At 49.1% G+C, this 18,739-nt stretch overlaps 1 protein-coding gene across 3 annotated transcripts in view; it reads right to left on the bottom strand.

Annotated features, from left to right (window-relative positions):
• Positions 1-16,987, bottom strand: part of RASGRF1 (Ras protein specific guanine nucleotide releasing factor 1) — a 68,102-nt gene extending 51,115 nt beyond the window's left edge. For all 3 annotated transcript variants that reach the window (XM_061595596.1, XM_061595597.1, XM_061595598.1), the window contains exons 1-2: positions 16,724-16,987; positions 3,173-3,279 (exon numbers count right to left, since the gene is read on the bottom strand). In XM_061595596.1, the coding sequence (XP_061451580.1) occupies positions 3,173-3,279; positions 16,724-16,987 (371 nt within the window). The remainder of the gene's footprint in view (positions 1-3,172; positions 3,280-16,723) is intronic.
• Positions 16,988-18,739: the final 1,752 nt, after the last annotated feature.

Below are 18,739 nucleotides of genomic sequence, written 5' to 3'. Positions count from 1 at the left end.
CCTTGCCCAAGAATGGTAAATTGGAGACTGGGCGAAAGTTGTTTAAATCTTGGGGATCCAAGGAGGACTTTTTCAAAATAGGTTTTATCACAGCCTCCTTGAGGGCTAATGGCATTGCACCCTCCTCCAAGGATGCATTTACCATTGCCTGGATCCCTTTGCCCAGACTCTCTTTACAGCTCATGACGAGTCATGAAGGGCAAGGATCAAGCAAGCAAGTGGTTGGTTTCACAGTAGAGAGCACCTTATCCACTTCATCAGAGAGAAGAGGCTGAAACCGATCCCAACAGACCGGATTGCAACTGGCCGCCTCTGGACCACTACTTGTAACCACGACGCACGGAATCCTGCCCTTTAGGCGCTCGATTTTATCGGCAAAGTGTTTAACAACACTTCTCAATCGTCCCAGAGTGCAGGACATGGAATAATGGGCTCAAGTCACAGGAAGCCAGATTTCGACTAGACATCAGGAAAACTTCCTAACTATTAGAGCGGTACAACAACGGGACCAATGACCAAGGGAGGCTGTGGGCTCTCCAACTCTGGAGGCATTCAAGAGGCAGCTGGACAGCCACCTGTTGGGGATGCTTTAATTTGGATTCCTGCATTAAGCAGGGGTTGGACTTGATGGCCTTATGGGCCCCTTCCAACTCTATAGTTCTCTGATTCTAAGCACAGATTATTTGAAGATCAGGATTACATTTCCAACCCCCAAAACTATGTTTCACCATTAATGCACAGTGGCCCACATTCTTTATAATTTAGAGGGTGATCCACATGACCCCCAAAACAGGCCCTGAGCACATGCCAAACTCAAATGATGTTCCTGCTGGTCACACAAATGGTGAACCTGTTGGCTGCTTGATCTGCCCTGCAGCCAAATCAATTTTTAGCATACAATGTGGATAGTAATTGATCTGGTTGTTTCACTGTGTGACCAGCTGTGATGCTCTCTCCATTTTCCATGTGCTTTGTGCCAGCTTTGGGTCATATGGAGCAACTCAATGAATCCATAGGACAGGAATCAGTGGGAGATTCTGTGAAACGTTGGGCAGCAAATATGAAAATGAAACCCTGAGTATCTCCAAGTCACTCAAGGATTTTTACTTATACAGTATTTGCTTGGGTTAGTTTGCTTTTTCACTTCTGTTAAACATCACCTTTGAATGTAAGGAGGCACATTCATGCCCTGCTATATTAGCCTTTGCTCACTGGTTTCAGTGAGACTAAGCTGACGTGACAAACTTGACACTAAAAGACGAGTAAGGCCAGCAGTATAGTGACAAATTCAGAAGTGCAGGGTCCCTTCATGTTAGTCATAGCCATTCCCCTTCCCCCTTTTTGTTGCGGGGTTCAGAATGAGACCTTTGTTAATTTGTTTATTAACAAATTAATTCCTTTGTTAATGCCTTCTCCCACATTAGACATTTTTAGGAGCCAATAAGCATGAAAGGGGAGAGTGTTAGCTACTGAGAAGAGTCTTCTCAATGGCTGACTCACCCTTCTTTCACTCTGATTGGCTCCAATCAGCAGGAAAGGTCAAGGAAGCATGTCAGAATATTTTCTGCAGTGGCTAAGACACTCCCCTTTCATGCTGATTGTCTCACAGGATGCTGGAGACACAGGGACCCTGCTGGGACCCTGCTCCCAAAATCGTAAGGGTCTAAGACCCCTCAAGACCCTGGAAGACTACACCCCTGAGTAAGGCTGCAGTCCGATATCCACTTACTTGGGAATAAGTCCCATTGAACTCAATGAGTCTTGACATGTACAGGATTGCACTGGGAGTGGTTAGAAATGGCCAGGATGCATTCAAGTTGACAATGACTTTGGTTGGGAAACAGAAGATGCAATCCTAAACACTCTCTTAGAATAGCGAAAGCCACATTGAACTCAGTACGGTTTACTTCTGAGTAAACATGCTCAAGATTACAGTGCAGTTTCATCTCATTCAATGATGTCAAGGCTCTATTTCTGTTTGTCAAAGGATGCATATTGTGAATTCAGTTATTTGTTGAAGGATTCACACACACACACACACATTTCACATGCGTTAGGAGGGGGAATAACCTCTTTATTTTTATGCTTGATAAAATACAGTCTTTCCAGGAAAATGGATAGGATGTTTAAAGAAACAGAATGGCATTAAAATGTAAATGTCAAGGATAAATTTTTATCTCTGGCTGTAGCGACTGGCAGCATCCCAGGAGCAGCAGAGACGGCATAAAGGCGGAGACAAGATCTTTGCAGCATTCTCTCCAACTCTCAAGCCTGCAAAACTGCTGCCTGCCAGACTTTGAGGACTGGAGAGAAATGTGCTCTTCCAGCACCCTGTCAGCAGCAGGGCCACCCATCCTGTGGGCTGCGAGAGGACGCCCCACATCCTGCACCAAGCAGAGCAGCATTCTCTGGCTGGAGGGTAAATGTGCCAATGCTGCAGAGCATACCTGCTTCTTTTGTGCTCTTTGCAATGGTTCTTCTTGGCAACCAGGGAGGAGAAGGATCCATGCACTGGAGCAAGGAAACCTCACTTCCTCAACACCCCAAGTCTTCTTCAGAGGCACGTCTGCTCTCTCACCAGGCATTGGCCACACACATTTAAGCTTATCTTAAATATATCTTATCTTTGTAAACCGCCCAGAGAGCTTTGGCTATGGGGCGGTATACAAATGTAATAAATAAATAAATAAATCTTTGCAGCCATGAGGGCTGGGACAATGTTTTCATTTTTTTAAAGAATGAATGCTGGGTTCCTTAAGACGCTGAATTCTAGGCATGAAACAAAATCCTGTGCTTCTGTAGCGCACTCAGAGAAACACAGAATGCCCAGACTCAGGTGAAGCGTTGCTCACCAGCTTTTCCTCTGTAAACATCTGAGGGACTGATTCCCTCTTATCAAGCATTTGGTTTCTTCCATGCTTTGGAGCCTCGGGGGCAACTGTCAGGCAGGGGTGATCAGAAATAGGGGCCCCTTCCGCTGGTCCAGCTCAGTCTCTCTCCCTCTCCTCCTAACAGGCTGACTTCCAGGATTCTGGCTCTGGAAATATCATCCCTCACCCTTGTACCTGACTGCTGCCGCCAGGGCATCCCTCCAGCCCACCTCACCCAGGAGCATCCACACTCCATGGAGCTACCAGGAACTGGGAGAAGGTATTGCCAGAAAAGGGGTTACCTTGCATGGCTAATGGCTGCTACCCATTCGTCACAATCCTTGGCATCCTCTGTCCTCAGCTCCAGGGTCTTCTGGTTTTCGTGGTTGAAGTTGACAGTGAAATAATGCTATACAAATAAAGAGAAGATCTATTAGTCCTAAAGACAGCCAATTTCGATGGCAGCATCCCACAGCAAAGATGCCAACTGGCATAAACTCATCCCAGCTTGTTAAAGCCAAGGGCCACCTCAAATGTTACACATTTCTTACAGGGAAAGTGCAAGGAAGGCATTTTCTGGTAGGCAAAAGGAAGAAAGCCGCAATAGATTAGACACTGCCAGAAAGATATTGCGGTATGCATCCACGACATGAAGAACACACTGCAAAGTAGATGGTCTGTACACCATTTGTAACTTCCCTACACAGAAGTGCTTTCCACACAGGAAATTCAAAATCAGGGAGTGGACTGTAAAGCAGTGGCATTTATCAGCCCTCAGAGTCCAGGCACCTGCCCATGAATATTAACTGCTGCAAAGTATCACACAAACAACCTCCCGCTCCACCCCATCCCACCCCCAAGCAGGCCCTGTATTATTTCATTGCCATTTAAGAAAGGATGATGGAGAAAACTCAGTCACTCAGGTTGGCCAGTTAGACCAGTTGTACAACAAAATGGACTTGTGGCCATATTTGGATCCAGGAGACAACCTCTTTTGTTTGCTTGCTATTAAACTTCTACCCTGACCTTCCTTCCAGAAGTGGCCCAGGTCGTCAAACAAAAAACAAAACGCTAAAAGCCCAACACTAGTCAAATTTATGAGAGACTCCGGGAAATTTCCCCGTGCCAGGACTGGTGGCTTGTGTGGCTCAGGAGGTCGTCCTTCAGGACCCAGGAAGCAGTAGGAAGTTAGGCAAGGATGACCAGTTCAAGAGGAGCTCAGTCTGTACCTGGAGAACAAGTTGCTCAAACTGAGGAGCTGGGCCAGAATTGGCAAGACCAGGGGGAGTGTGCCTTGGACCCTTGGGTTACCCAGACCCTCCTCCTGAGCTTGTAGCCCGTCCATCTGGCCATGGGCAGTGGAGGCCCTCACCTGCAGAAGAGGGCTGGCCAGCCTCTATCTCATTGGCCTGGCAGGATAAGGCACCAGAGAAACCACTGATCCCCTTCCTCCTGCTGGGTTCGCTTTCTTCCTGGAATCATCTGGGTGGTTTTCTGCAGTGCACCTGATTGTTTGGGGGGGGGGTGTTGTGTTTTGAGTTGTATAGGCTGGCTAGTAGAGATGATGGCAGATGGTCCTGCCTATTGGGACCGAGGTTCCAACACTATGCCTCTGATCCTGAACAAACGGCTTTAGGCAGCTCTAAGAGGTGCCAGTACTGAGCCACCTCCCTCTGCTGCAAGGCCTTTGACTGGCATTTATGTGACAGAAAGGAAAGAGGCAAGAAGAATGACTATGGAAACCAGGGAGGCTTGCCACGAGCCCTGCGGCTGCCCCCTAAGAGCCCCCTGGAATCCAGGCCACCAGCCACTGCACTCCAGCCCAAGTCTTCCCTGCATCTAGGATGCCAGGCTGACATGGCCAGGAGCAGAATGGGGTTCGGCTCAAGCTATTTTTGGCTTCTCTTGGCATTTACTGTGCTAATTTTCATCAGGGAGGCTTCTAGCACTGCAAAAGAGTTTTTGCCGTTCATTTGCTCTCCTTCCCTGCAGTCTCCTAGGAAACAAGTGGTGTTCACCAAGGCCAGAGATTCAACAGAGTGACTTGGAAAATAAATAAATAAATGCTTAGTGCCACCTATCCTGCTTCTCCTTTCCCCAGAATCTCCTAAACTCCAACATTCAGAGAGAGGGATGCTGAACAGGACATCAGATGCTACAGAATGGCTGGCGCTGGCCTCCAACAGTGGCCAGAACTGGACACTATGGGGGGGGAGCTTCGTCAGCCTGAGGGCCACCTTCTCTTCCGGGTAACTTTTTGGGGGCCACATGCCAGTGGGTAGGTGGGGCAAGAGCAAAAATGGGTGTGGCCAGATTTATTTATTTATTTATATTACCTGTTCTTAACCCTAAGGCCCCAGGGGAGCATCATGCGACTCTGACATTTGTACAGTAGACAGCCTTCCAGCCACATGAAAGGCTGAGGTTTCTACACCCCCAAGCCCACACATATCTCTCTGTCCAGGCAAGCAAGGCATGCTCACAGCTCAAGAATGCCAGCAGGTCAAGGGCACTTGAACTGGACATGGAGCGGGGCCAGTGACTAGTGTGGCTTGGACTGAGTCCCGAGGGCCAGACAGAGAGGACTGGGGGGCCATATTCAGCCCTGCACCTGAGGTTCCCCACTATAGAATGTTATTCAAATAAATCAGGCATGGGGAACCTTTGGTCCTCCGGATGTTGCTAAACTACAGCTCTCATCAGCCCCAACAAGCATGGCCAACGGGGAGGGATGATGGGAGTTGTAGTCCAGCAACATCTAGAGAACTAAAAGATCCCCCACCCCTGAAATGAATGGTGGAGCAGAGGCCTCCTGCTGACTTGCCCTCTCTCCCATGCAGTACTCTTGGCACTTCTTTGTAGATGGCACCCCTGGGCTAGAAGGCTGGCACACACCGCCGACAGCAGGAAAAGGTGCTGGACAGGTGGGAGGGTGTTTCCCTTGGAGCTTCGGCCCCAGGCCGTGTGAACCCTGGTCCCTTATCGCAGGGCACTTGCCTCAGTCTCAGCCCCCTGCTGTTGCACTGCCGAGGCCAAGGGGGAATCCAAATAGCTCAGGAAGGTCTTCCCGTCCAAACTATGGGTGACCAGAGGCTTGGGGTGCCTTGACTTTGTCTCGAACCATGCAGGAAGAGCTTGGACGAGTCTTTCATTTCCATAATTTTTGGGACACAGTGACTCTTGCATCCCATAGATGGGACAAATGAGATGTGATGGGGAGCGCCATCTCCCTCTGTCCCCACAGGCTTGTGTGTCTTGCTAAAAAGTAGCCTCAGAGGCTGCAGATGAGGTGGGGGCGGTGCTCAGCCTTGCCATTCTACTCAGTAACCAAACACACTCAGCCTGCAACTGCGGGGGAAGAGGACCTGCAGGGTCTCCCTCTAATTCCCTCCACAGGTAGAAACACAAGAGGGAGGGCAACGTTGGCTGGCTCATCAGCAGGGAGGGAATGCTCTGAGTAGCCCTCTCCCACCTGTCCTTCCTCCCCTCAGCCTGGAAGCCTCCTGAGGTTGCTGCTGGTTAAAAAGAAAACAAAAGCAGACCACCACTCTGTGATGGAGCTCTGCCCTAGACAAGAGTGGCAGAGTCCCCCGGAGCCTCTGCATTTCAGTGGCTCTTCTGCTGCTGACCTTGCTGGGATTATTTATGCCAGACTCTTGCCTGCTGCAACACCGGAGTGTTTCCTTCTGATCCCCCTCATGATGCTTCTTCAAGGACATGGTGCAACGTACAATTTCCACAGCAACCTCTCTGCTGAGCAAGGGCTTCTCTCATCTAAATATAGCTGCTGTATTCTGGTTGTTCTGTAAGGGCAGCGACATAGGCTGTTTTTACATTGTTTTTCATGTTGTATTTTAGAATTGTTGTGCCCCCCCCCGGACCTTTGGGCGAAGAGTGGGTAATAAATGGTGGTGGTGATCTCTTCTCCTTTTAAGCAGGTGTCCTGTTGGACCATATCTTGGCAAAAGGGTCCACCAGCCCCTCCCCATCTCTTTTGTTTCCTGGATAGAATTCAAAACCAAGCTTTTATTTTTAAAGTGCCTCTAGGCAGGTGCTACAAACCACACCTCCTTTCTACACAACACCAAAACAAGGAGTCACCTCCCTCCTAAGTAGACAATTAGCAAAGTTAGAAGGCACTGCCCCCCTGCCCTGTCCTCTCCAGCAGCCTGAGCTTCTGTGGAGGGTTAGAACTCCTCCACAGCCCACAACAGTCTCCCCTTTTATAGCCCTGACCCTGGACTACACCTGGACTAACTCTCGTGGTCTGTCTGTAAGTCAGCTGACTAGGTCATATGAGGCTCTCCTAACTCAGATGCCCACCCAAGTGCATGAAAACTGTGCATACCACAGACTGTGTCTGGAGAAGCTGTGGCTTTAAGCTACAGTGGGATTCATTAAAATACAGTATCAGACAGGGTGAATTTTCTGGCTTTGGACCAACCCAGCAATGGAGCTAGCAGCCCAAGGGAGCTGCCCAATTTTCCTCCTTGGAGATATATATAAAAAAACCCTGTTGGGTTGCTCTGGAAACCTTGCCAGATGATCCGATAGTTGTCTTCAGGCCTTTTTATTGTGCATTCATGGCAATTTGTGCTCATGCTGATCTCAGGGTGATTATACATGATCCCATTTTCACTACTGTTTGTCCCTGCAAACGTTTTGGGGTGAACATACTGCTTTGTTTCCAATTGGTGCATGACCTGTAGGTTCCTGATGAAATCCTGTAAACGTTCCAGTTTAATTTTTGTCTCACTTTTGTGGCACTGTTCTGCAAGAGCACCCCTCCCCATAGCAAGAATGCAATAACGATGGGGAAACATCAAGAACTAATGAAGTGAAATGATGTGTAGATGGTCCAATATAAAGCCACCACAACTGCCCTATTATTGTGCCTTCACCAGCCCTTCTACCTCCCCCGTCCCACTGCCCAGGTTCCAGAAGCAGCTATGTTGTATAAGCAGCTACAGTGGAACATTCACTTTGCCGGAATGTGCAAAGCATTTTGTCATTGTGATCTGATCACAGAACTAGAAGTTGGGGTTTGGGATAGGCAGGTGGAAAGGGAGGCTTGCTCACACAGGCTGTGGTCCTCGTGGACGTCTTGGCATGCATAGTGGGCACTTGCCACTTGTGGCCTTGGCCTCCTTTCTTTTTTTATAATTTTATTTCCACATTTTCCATATAGGTGTTACATAAACAATAAATGAACTCAATTCCCCCCTCCCCCCTTCTCCCTTCTCTCCACCCCCCGAGAATTGTAACTTTATTATTTTATTTCCTGCTACAAGCGGCTGTGAGTGAAAGTCGTACTTTTCAAGTTAACCAAAATATTTTTAAATAGCGAGGGTACCTGACTAATGCTATTATCCGACGATGAGGCCAAAACAAAAGGTTTGGCCTCCTTTCTATATCCAAGAATTCTCCCCCTCTGTTTCCACAGTGCTGCTTCTGTCCTGTGGGGCACAAGAGGATTCATAGTCTGAGATGTGCTCCTTGCCTCAGCAGCGCTAGACATGGGCCATGTACAAAAGTGATTGTGGCAGATAAAAAGGGCAAGGAAAACGTTTTCTCATTGTGGATGGACAAGGCCCAAGAATAAGAATGGCCAATTTCTGTCTGTGCACAGAAGACAGGACTGTGGACTGGATTATGCATTCAGGCCCGAATGGATGACTGGCTGCTTGCAAATCTGCCTTTTGATCGGATGAATTAATGGAGAAACCTGGAGTCTCCATGGCAGCCCTTGGAGCATCACTCTTCAGCTGCATGTGCTGAGGTCAGATGGAGAGGATGCTGCTTTGGGGGCACAGTGAGCATTAGGGTCACCCCAGAGGGAGTTTCCTTGTGTGTCTTGTGGGCTTTAAGGCTAGAAAGAAACCCCGCAGTCTCATTCCTTCCTTGAAAGTACTGGTAAATCCCAAACAGGCTCCAGATCTTCAGAACACACATGTCAATTAGGGTTGCCAGGCTCAGGGCCTGAGACTGATCCTCTGTCTTTAGCAGAAGAGAAAGTCAGCCAAGCGCAGGTGTTCTTGCAACACTGTAATGGGAAAAACCACAAGGTGGAATTCAGAGCTTGGAAAAGTTACTTTTTTTGAACTACAACTCCCATCAGCCCCATCCAGCACCATGCTGGCTGGGGCTGATGGGAGTTGTAGTTCAAAAAAGTAACTTTTCCAAGCTCTGATTCTACCTTCCCCTGCATAACCTTTAAAGATACAGAAGACCTCTTGGAGGCTGGGCCTGGCAACCTAGAGGTCTTCTGTATCTTTAATAGTGGTGCAGGGGGAAGGGAGGATTCCACCTTGTGGTTTTTCCCATGACAGTGTTGCAAGAACACCTGCACTTGGCTGACTTTCTCTTCTCCTGAAAACACAGGATCAGCCTCAGGCCCTGAGCCTGGCAACCCTAAGTGATAGTGAGCAAAGGATGTGCTCTGAGGATATTCAAAGACCTGGCCAGCTGTAGGTCCCAGTGTGTAATATGATGACCTTTCAAGTTATAGGAGGCAAAGAGGGGAGCATGCTCCTAGTCCTCAACAGGGCTCAGACTTCAGGAAGAGTTACTCTACTCACCTGTTTCTCCAAAACCCACACAGACAACTCTCCGTTTGACTCCCTAGCTGCTCACTGAACTCTTGCTCCTTCTTCATCTGCCTTGTTGACCCCAAAGGTCATATGCCTTCCCTGCTCCCCTGGAGGCCCCCTTGCCTTCCAGCTGTGCAGAGCACCTTGACTTTAGCAAGGGGCTGCAAATGCTATGCCAAGCCTCCTCCGAATGGACTTCTTGTGGTTGCCACGTGCATGAAGGCCACCTCCCTCCAGTCTCCCCACTTGTGACAAGAAAACCCACCTCCCTCCTCCTTCCAGTCCCTTCCCCTGTCATTCATTTTACACATTTTACATCCAAAGCTACTATATATGTTTCATTTTGGGGTGAAACTACTTTGGATTTCCTTCAGACAAGATCTACACAGGCAGCTAAAGCAGACCAGCCACTGCAGTCATAGATGACAACTTATCTTTGTGCCATTCAGTCTTCTGCAAGACTTACAGATTTTGAAGCTTTTGGTTCATTCAAGACATTTTGATGTTTTGCTATAATAGCAAATGCCCCATATTTTTGACTTTGATAAAGGAGAAAATATTAAAGGCAGTCCTTCCTTACTGCCCATGCGTGTTAAATTGTAAATTATGGAGAAATGCTCTTTCCTTCAAAACGACCAAAAAGGCCTCTTCAGTTCAGTGAGGTTTTGCAGTAAGCTTATTTGCCCACATCTGTCACCTAATATTATCAACTGGTTAAAATCAAGGTAATTAGTAGAAGCACAGAATCATGGAGTTGGAAGGGACCCATTGAGTCCAACCCCTACTTAATGAAGGAATCCAAATTAAAGCATACCTGACATGTGGCTGCCCAGCTGCCTCTTGAGGGCCTCCAGTGTTGCAGAGCCCACCACCTCCCTAGGTAATTAGTCCCATTGTCATACCGCTCTAACAGTTAGGAAGTTTTCCCGATGTTCAGCCAAAATCTGGCTTCCTGTGACTTGAGCCCATTATTCCGTGTCCTGCACTCTAGGACGATTGAGAAGAGGTCCTGGCCCTCCTCTGTATGACAACCTTTTAAGTACTTGAAGAGTGCTATCATATATCCCCTCAGTGACGCCCAGGTGCTCAGTTTCTTACGATCACTGCAAGCTCAGGCTGCCAGCAAGCAGCAATCATTTTGGGGGAGTGATTGGGGCTTGCTCGTAAAAAAAGTTGTGAAGGGAAGTATGGAGCAGTGGATAGGTCCCTGCATGCTGAAGATGCTGTTGTCTGCCAGTGAGGGCTTCCTTTCCTTTGCCCCAGGGAGGAGTTTTCTGAAAGGGGGTTGTTCAAATAGAGAGAGAGAGAGAGCTTTTGTTCAACGGGGACTTACTCCTAAGTAAATATGCCTTGGATGGCAGCCTTACAGCCCATTCCTATGCATGCTTACTCAGAGGTAATTCCCACTGTGTACCAGGTAAGTGTGAATCTCAATAACACCTGTAGGAAAATCATCAGAAAACTCAGACAATGCAAATAAAATCTCACGCAACTAATGTTTTTGTGGGCCGGGGAAAGCTCCACTCTAAAGAGGTAACCAGAAACTTTCTTCAATTGGTACCTTACTCTTTTGGAGCAGAGAGACAAAGTATATTGATAACTTTCTCTCTCTCTCTTGTTTTTATAATAAGTTGGGGGAGGTGTGTGTGTGCGCAGATCCATATAGCTAGGTGGGCGTCTGGATGTTTCTGTTGGGAAGGTGGAGTTATGTTGTTGTTGGTCTTTCACCGGCTGATCTTAGGCTGGCAATGCTACATTCAGTGCAAGACCAGACTTTGTATTTCACATCAAAAGTGATTTAAGATTTATAGCAATTCTGTTGAGATGCTCATGCTGGGATCAATTCAAGATTTAAATAGTTAAAAATCAAGCACTGTATTCATTTCTTGTAGTTATTTATTAATACTTCATAATAACTACAGCATTTTATTTTTTATTTTTCAGCAAAAGAGATTTGAAATCCCCACTCAGCCATGAAGCTCATTTGAAGCCCTTGGGCCCAACCTACCTCACAGGCTTGTTGTGAAGAACTTATAAGATCTGAACAGGGTGGTTTATAACAGATGCTATTGGGGGACGCTGATTCATAGGTTCGCCATAAGTCATAATTGACTTGAAGGCATATAACAACAAAAATGGCTGCAAAGAAAGACATTGCTATTTCACATCTGAGGCAGTTTTGGTCCAGGGCTTCCATGTGCAGCAGGATCCTCCTTCCTCAGATACATGCAGTCCAGGAGCATAGGAAGCCATTGGTGTCACTCAGTTGGTCAGCCTAGCTCAGTGTTGTCAGCACTGACTGGCAGTGGCTTTCCAGGGTTTCAGGCAGGAGTCTCTCCCAGCCTTACCTGGAGGTGTCAGGATTAAACCTGGGACCTTCTGCATGCAGGGCAGATGCTCTCCCACTGAGCTACAACCCTTCCTCAAGTGGACTGAGACATCAGGGCACATATAGGTGGACATGGGTGAAGATTGAGATGGCCAGCTGGTCTCCCAGGGCCCAGATCTAGCCCAGAAATCAATGCCAAATGGCTCTTGGTCAGTCCCACCAAAAAGTAAGAAACCTGTATGCAATTTGGGAAATAAAATTGTTGTCAACATTTTTGCGGGACCAGCGTGGCAGCAGTGGCCTAGCAAGGCTGCTAAGTCCAAGTGTGTCTGCTGCTTCCAAAGAGAGAGAGAGAGGCCAGGCCACAATCTACAGCACTTGCTAAGGGGGAATGCCCGAGAAGCGTAGAAGCTGCTGAGAGAGCAGTGTTATAAATGGGGTGTCCACCCCAGAACAGAGGCCATGCATTCCCTGTGGTTGTGTATGAGAAAGAGGACTCTGGCTCCTTGGACACAAGTTGGCTTCTCATTGGCAGGGACAGGGTTAGTCTGACCACACATGCAACCACGCCAGAGACCCAAGCGTGGTAGGGATTGCCAAGGCTGCGTGTGCAATCCAGGGCAAGCTGCTTACTTTTCTCTCAGGGCCAACACTCTCTTATCTGCAAAGTACACCTCTCTTCCTCCAGGGCTGCTGACAAATAGTTCCCAGACAGGTTCTCATCCTGGCAATGCTCCTAACCAAAACTCCTTAGCTTTAGCCACTGAACAGCATCATGTGTCTTCAGACCATTTTCTGGGGAACCCACCTTGCAGGATTATTGAAAAGATCATTCAAACAATATATAGAGATAATGAACACTCACAAAGCACTAAATAAATGCTGCTGCTATTGTTGCTATATATTTCATGTGAAGGAAGAGTGTTTAGCGCCCAGTATGCTTTAATAATTCTGAGGAAAGGTTGCCAGAGAAGGAAAAAGTTCCCTGAAAAATGGGCTCACATGAGTTGTCAGAGAATAAGAAAGAGCACACAGAAATGGACAGAGAGGAGGAAAGGAAGACAGTCCCACAACTCTAGGTATTTTTAGAGCAGGGGTAGCCAACATGGTGCTCTCCAGACATTGTTGGACTATAGCTCCTGTCATCCCTGACCATTGTCCATGCTGGCTACGACTGATGGGAGATTGGAGTCCAACACCCTCTGGAGGGCACTTCATGAATGGGCTCACTTCTGATGAGAGTCATGGCAACAGACCAATCAGTAGCACAGAAACAACACTGGTGAACACAAAGCCATTCCCTCCTGGGTGAAGAAGGAAGCTCTGCAGTTGCCCGTCTAGAATATCCTTCCAACCCTTAACTGGTCTGATATCCAGCAAGTTCTTCTGCATGCTTAATCTACACTGACCCCCCCCCCCTGTATTTTAAAACCTCATCATTCCGTGTACTCAAGATTCAAAGCCCCATCACTGCAGAAAGAGATTCCCACCTTTGCTCCTGGGTTGGTAGTGCAGTCGCTTCACCTGCTAAAGCCACAAGGCCTTTAGGGGATCTCCTCAAAGAGATCCTCACAGGTTTCTCATTTTGTAGGGGCTCAGTCCCATACTTGCAGAAAGACTAGCCTCTGATTAACTGGGAGTCACTTCGCATGGTCTTGGACAGAAGTCTTCTCACCTGCGTGTCGTGGGGCCCTGTCTGAAATAGATGCTGTTCCAGCATTCCCAGTTCCAAGGCTGGAAATGTGGGGAGCTGAGGATATGGTCAAGGACTGGCCCCAACATTTCTCTAGCAACTGGGTTTGAAGCAACAGGATAACTAGTGGGCAGGTTGGCTGGCCAAAGGTCTGGTATGGAATGCAAACTCTCTGCAACCCTCTCTGCAAACTCTCCATGTTGCTGATAACTTTCTCCAACAGAAAGTGAAGGAAGGAACTAGAGGATCAGCTATCCTTCATTTGATTGCAACCAGCAGAGATGCCTTAGTGGATGAAGTGGCAGTTACAGGAACTCTGGGGGAAAGTGGCCATGCTATACTAGAGTTCTTGATTTTAAAGGCAGCAAAAGCTAAGAGTAGCCATACGCGCACCCTGGACTTCAGGAAAGCTGATTTTAATAAACTCAGAACAATGGTAAGTAAGGTTGGGCAAGGGACCCTAATGAGAAAAGGAGTCCAAGATGGGTGGGAGTTTCTAAAAAAGGAAATTCTAAAGCCACAATGGCAAACAATTCCATCAAGAAAAAAAGGGGAAGACAGCAGAAGAAGCCGATGTGGCTCCACAAACAACTTAGAAATGACCTGAAAATAAAAATGGACACATATAGGAAGTGGGAGGAAGGCCAGGCCACAAAGGAAGAGTACAGACAGGTAGCAAAGAATTGCAGGGATGGTGTCAGGAAGGCTAAAGCTGAGAATGAGCTGAGGTTAGCGAGAGAAGCTAAAAGTAACAAAAAAGCTCTCTTCAGGTACATCCATATTGAAAAGACAGAGATAGGAAATGGTGATACAGCTACTCAATGAGGATGGCAAAATGATAACAGATGACAAAAAAAGGCAGAAGTGCTCAATTCCTACTTTGGCTCAGTCTTCTCCCAAAAGAGGGTCTATGACCCTCCCAGGAAACATGAAGCTGAAAGGGCAGAATTGCAGCTTGAGATTAATAGACAAATGGTCAAGAAATACCTAATCACTTTGAATGAGTTGAAATCTCCAGGGCCTGATGAGCTGCATCCTAGAGTAGCGAAGGATCTGGCTGAAGAACTTTCAGAACCACTGTCTATTATCTTTGTGAAACTGTGGAGGATGGGTGAAGTGCCGGATGACTGGAGGAGGGCTAATGTTGTCCCAGTCTTCAAAAAGGGCAAATAGGAGGAACCCGGGAACTACAGACCAGTCAGCCTGACATCAATCCCTGGGAAATTTTTGGAGCAGATTATAAAGCGGTCGGTTTGTCAGCACCTTGAAAACAATGCAGTGATCGCTAGAAGCCAACATGGAGTTGTCAAGAACAAATCCTGTCAGACTAATCTGCTCAATTTTTTTCACTGGCTAACCACCCTGGTAGACTCTGGGAATGCTGTAGAGATAATATATCTCAACTTCAGCGAAGACTTTAACAAAGTGCCCCATGACATTCTGATGAGCAAGCTAGCAAATGTGGGCTGAATGGAACGACTGTCAGGTGAATCCACAGCTGGCTACAGAATTGTACTCAGAGTGCTTATGAATGGTTCCTTTTCAAAGTGGGGGGAGGTAATGAGTGGGGTACCACAGGACTCAGGGCTCTTCAACATTTTTATTAATGACAGGTGAAGAAGTGCAGGGAATACTTATCAAATTTGCAGCTGATACAAAATTAGGAGGGATAGCTAATACTCTGGAGAGCAGAAACCAAATTCAAAGCAATTTTTATAGGCTGAAACATTGGGCTGAAAACAACAGAATGAAATTTTACAGTGATAAGTGCAAAGTTCTACACATCAGAGAGAGATATGAAATGCACAGTGATATGATGGGGGATACTTTGCTCAGCAATACTACATGCAAGAAGGATCGTGGAATTGATCACAAGCTGAATATGAGCCAACAGTGTGATGTGGCTGCAAAAAAGGCAAATGCTATTTTAGGCTGCATTAACAGATGTATAGTTTCCAAATCTCTTGAAGTACAATTTCCCCTCTATTTGGCACTGATTAGGCCTCATCTTGAGTTCTGCATCCAGTTCTGGATGCCACACTTTAAGAAGGATGCAGACAAACTGGAACAGGTTCAGAGGAGGGCAATGAGGATGATCAGGGGACTGGAAACAAAGCCCTATGAGGAGAGACTGAAAGAACTGGGCATGTTTAGCCCTGAGAACAGAAGACTGAGGGGAGATATGATAGCAGTCTTCAAGTACTTGAAAGGTTGCCACACAGAGGAGGGTCAGAATCTATTCTCGATCATCCCAGTGCAAGACATGGAAAAATGGGCTCAAGTCACAGGAAGCCAGATTTCGGCTGGACATCAGGAAAAACTTCCTAATCATAAGAGTGGTATGACAATGGAACCCATGACCTAGGGAGGTGGTGGGCTCTCCAACATTGAAGGACTTTAAAAGACAGCCACCTATTGGGTTTGCTTTAATTTGGATCCCTGCATTGAACAGGGGGTTGGACTCAATGGCCTTTTAGGTGCCTTCCAACTTTACCATTCTGTGATTCTATGAACCCTGCTGCAAGGTAGCCTTGTTCAAACTCTGAAAGTCCAGTCACCAGCTGGGTCTTTCCTTATCATGCTTCATGGGTTTTTTTAATGGTTAAGAACCATAAGATGGCCTGACCTGAACCATTCATCACCCTAAAGCCCAGCGCCCAAATGTTCACTTGACAAAGGTGAATTGTGCTTGGGGGGGGGGATTGCTGCAGAAGACCCGCTTCCTCCTTTTCTCCACCGGGGGCACCGTTGCATTCCAACTTGCTGACTAATTAATACGACTGATTACCCCTAATGTTTTTTCCTTCCAGAAAAAGGTTATCCTGCCTGACTTAACTTTAATTTACTGGCCAGATCAGTCTCCTGCGGAGGGTGGGCGCAGGGAAGGCCCGCCCGCCATTCCTGCATATAATCCTCAGCTCAGGGATCCAAAACCGAGTGGGGGGGGGGCTAGGGGGAGATGCTGGCGCTGCAGCGCTCTGAGCGCCTTCCTGAACCTCTCTCGCAATGGGGAGGCATTGGGGGGCAGGTTTGTCAGCGTGCCCATTCACCACACAGACACACCTCAATGCAGAGGACCCATCGGGCATCGCTGGCACCCCTCCCCTCCCCCACAGCGCTGCCCCCGACAGGGTAACAGCAGGTCCAGGAGCCCTGGTCCCGGCGCCGCCAAGTGCTCGGGCCGGGAGTCATCCTCCTCCCCCCCCGTGGGCTGCCCCTCCCCCGCCGCTCCCGCGCCCACCTGCTTCTCGAGGGGGTCCTTGGGCTTCGGGGAAGGCGCCCGGTCGCACACGCAGCCCTCCAGCAGGTAGAGGCCGGCCGGCCTGGAGCTGGAGTCGCTTTCGAAGTAGAAGAGCATGTTCTGGAGCAGGGTGAACCACTTGGGATGCCATTTGGTGTTGTCCGAGCTCCGCTTGCTCAGGTAGCCGCGCCGGGCGCCGTCTTTCTTGGCCAGCAGCCCCAGGTAGACGGCGTGCCCGTCGTTCAGCCGCATCGCCTTCTGCATGGTGTCGGTGTCAGGAGCTCACAGCCGCGTCCTGCTCGCCAGAGCCCCAGCAGCAGCCAGGCGCCCACAGCGCCCAGCCGCCGCGCTCATGCCCGCCGCCGCGCACAGCCCCGGCAGGCTCGGCTAAGCTCGCCTCGGCGCCGCCAGCTCGCTCTAGCCCCAACGGAGCGTCATGTGATCAGCACCGCGGACAGCGGCGTCCTGCGCCCAGAGCCCCGCCGCGCCTCGGACAGCGATCAGCACCGCGGACAGCGGCGCGCGGAGACCCGGCCGCCGCCGGCGGCGGCGTTGCGGTACCCGACGCGCAGCAGCAACAGCCGCTGCCGCCGCAGCCGCAAGCCCGGCGCGGTGCCACGCCGATGCCAATGGGCGCCGTGCCCGCTCCCTTCGCTGCCGCCCGCCGCCGCCGCCGCCCGGGGGGTCAGGGCATTTTTTGCCGGGTGCGCGACCGCCTCCTCCTTTGCCGAAAGGAGCCCACGGGACAAGCCGAGCGGGCGCGGGGCCAGCCAGGAGGGCGCGCCGAAATGCAGCTGCTCCCGCTGCCTTCGGGTTCAGGCTCTGGCCCAGAGGCCGGAGAGGGACCCTCCTGGCGTCAGAAGCCGCTCCGAGAGCAGGAATGCGGCAGCACTCCGTGGCCAGCGTTTATTTTTAGCATCCCTCCTGCGCCTACAGGCTCCGCGGAAAGTGCCGGGAAGGACGCCTTTCCCGCTCCAGAAAAGCCTGCCTGCCAGATTCCTGCGCCAAGACGGCGGCACGACTGCCCAGAGGGCACTGGCTTTTTCGGTTTAGCGGTAGCGTGGTATTTGTGGCCCAGGAATGCGGATCCCTTCGGTGATGGTGCAGAGTTGCTCACGGGGACCGCAGAGCTTCGTAGACCGCCCTGCAAATCCTTCCTTTTTCTGGTCAATCTATTGCACCCAATCCGTGTACAGGTCGGAAACTCTGTGCCCCCTTCCCACGTCCCTTCCCTTCCCCCTCACATTAAGGCATAGCAAGTAGCCCAGGACACCTGCTGCCTACATAAAGCAAAGTTAATTTTACCTAACCATTTAAAAAAAACAGTGCAGGAAATTGGTGTGACTGATTTTTGTATCACAACTGCTATGCCAACCAGTATGGAGACTGGGTCAACCCTTGTGTTGATTGAGTAATAGTCAATGCCAAAACTGGTTGGCCCTTTTTCCTGGAACTGAAGCGTCCTTTAAGTCCCTCTGTCAGAATGTCACATGGAAGTGGTGGCATCCCTAATGGTCAGTGGTTGAGCGGTGTGTGTATATAGGCAGGCATACATCAGCAGCACACAGCACAATACCCACATTATTACAATTGGCACGAGCACAACCCTAGGCATAGTTTCCTGGGAGTAAGCTCAGTTGAACTCAGAAGTGCTTCCTTCTGACTGCAAAAGGTTCCACTCATAGAATCATAGAATCATAGAGTTGGAAGGGGCCTTGTAGGCCATCGAGTCCAATCCCCTACTCACAGCAGGAAATCCACAGCTAGAGCATCTCCTGCAGATAGCTGTCCAGCCTCTGCTTGAAGACATCCAGCGAAGGGGATCCCACCACCTCCCTAGGCAGTCGGTTCCATTGCCGAACCGCCCTTGCTGTCAAGAAGTTCCTTCTAATGTCCAATCTGAATCTACGCTCCTGCAACTTAAAACCTTTAGACCTAGTCCTACCCTCTGGGGCAGCAGAGAACAAATCTGTACCCTCCTCTATGTGACAGCCCTTCAGGTACTTAAAGAGTGCA

Source organism: Rhineura floridana, chromosome 14, assembly GCF_030035675.1.
Source record: "Rhineura floridana isolate rRhiFlo1 chromosome 14, rRhiFlo1.hap2, whole genome shotgun sequence".
NCBI classification, from domain to species: domain Eukaryota; kingdom Metazoa; phylum Chordata; class Lepidosauria; order Squamata; family Rhineuridae; genus Rhineura; species Rhineura floridana.
Note: the sequence above shows the minus strand (reverse complement) of the source record. Positions and strands in the feature narration are given on the sequence as shown.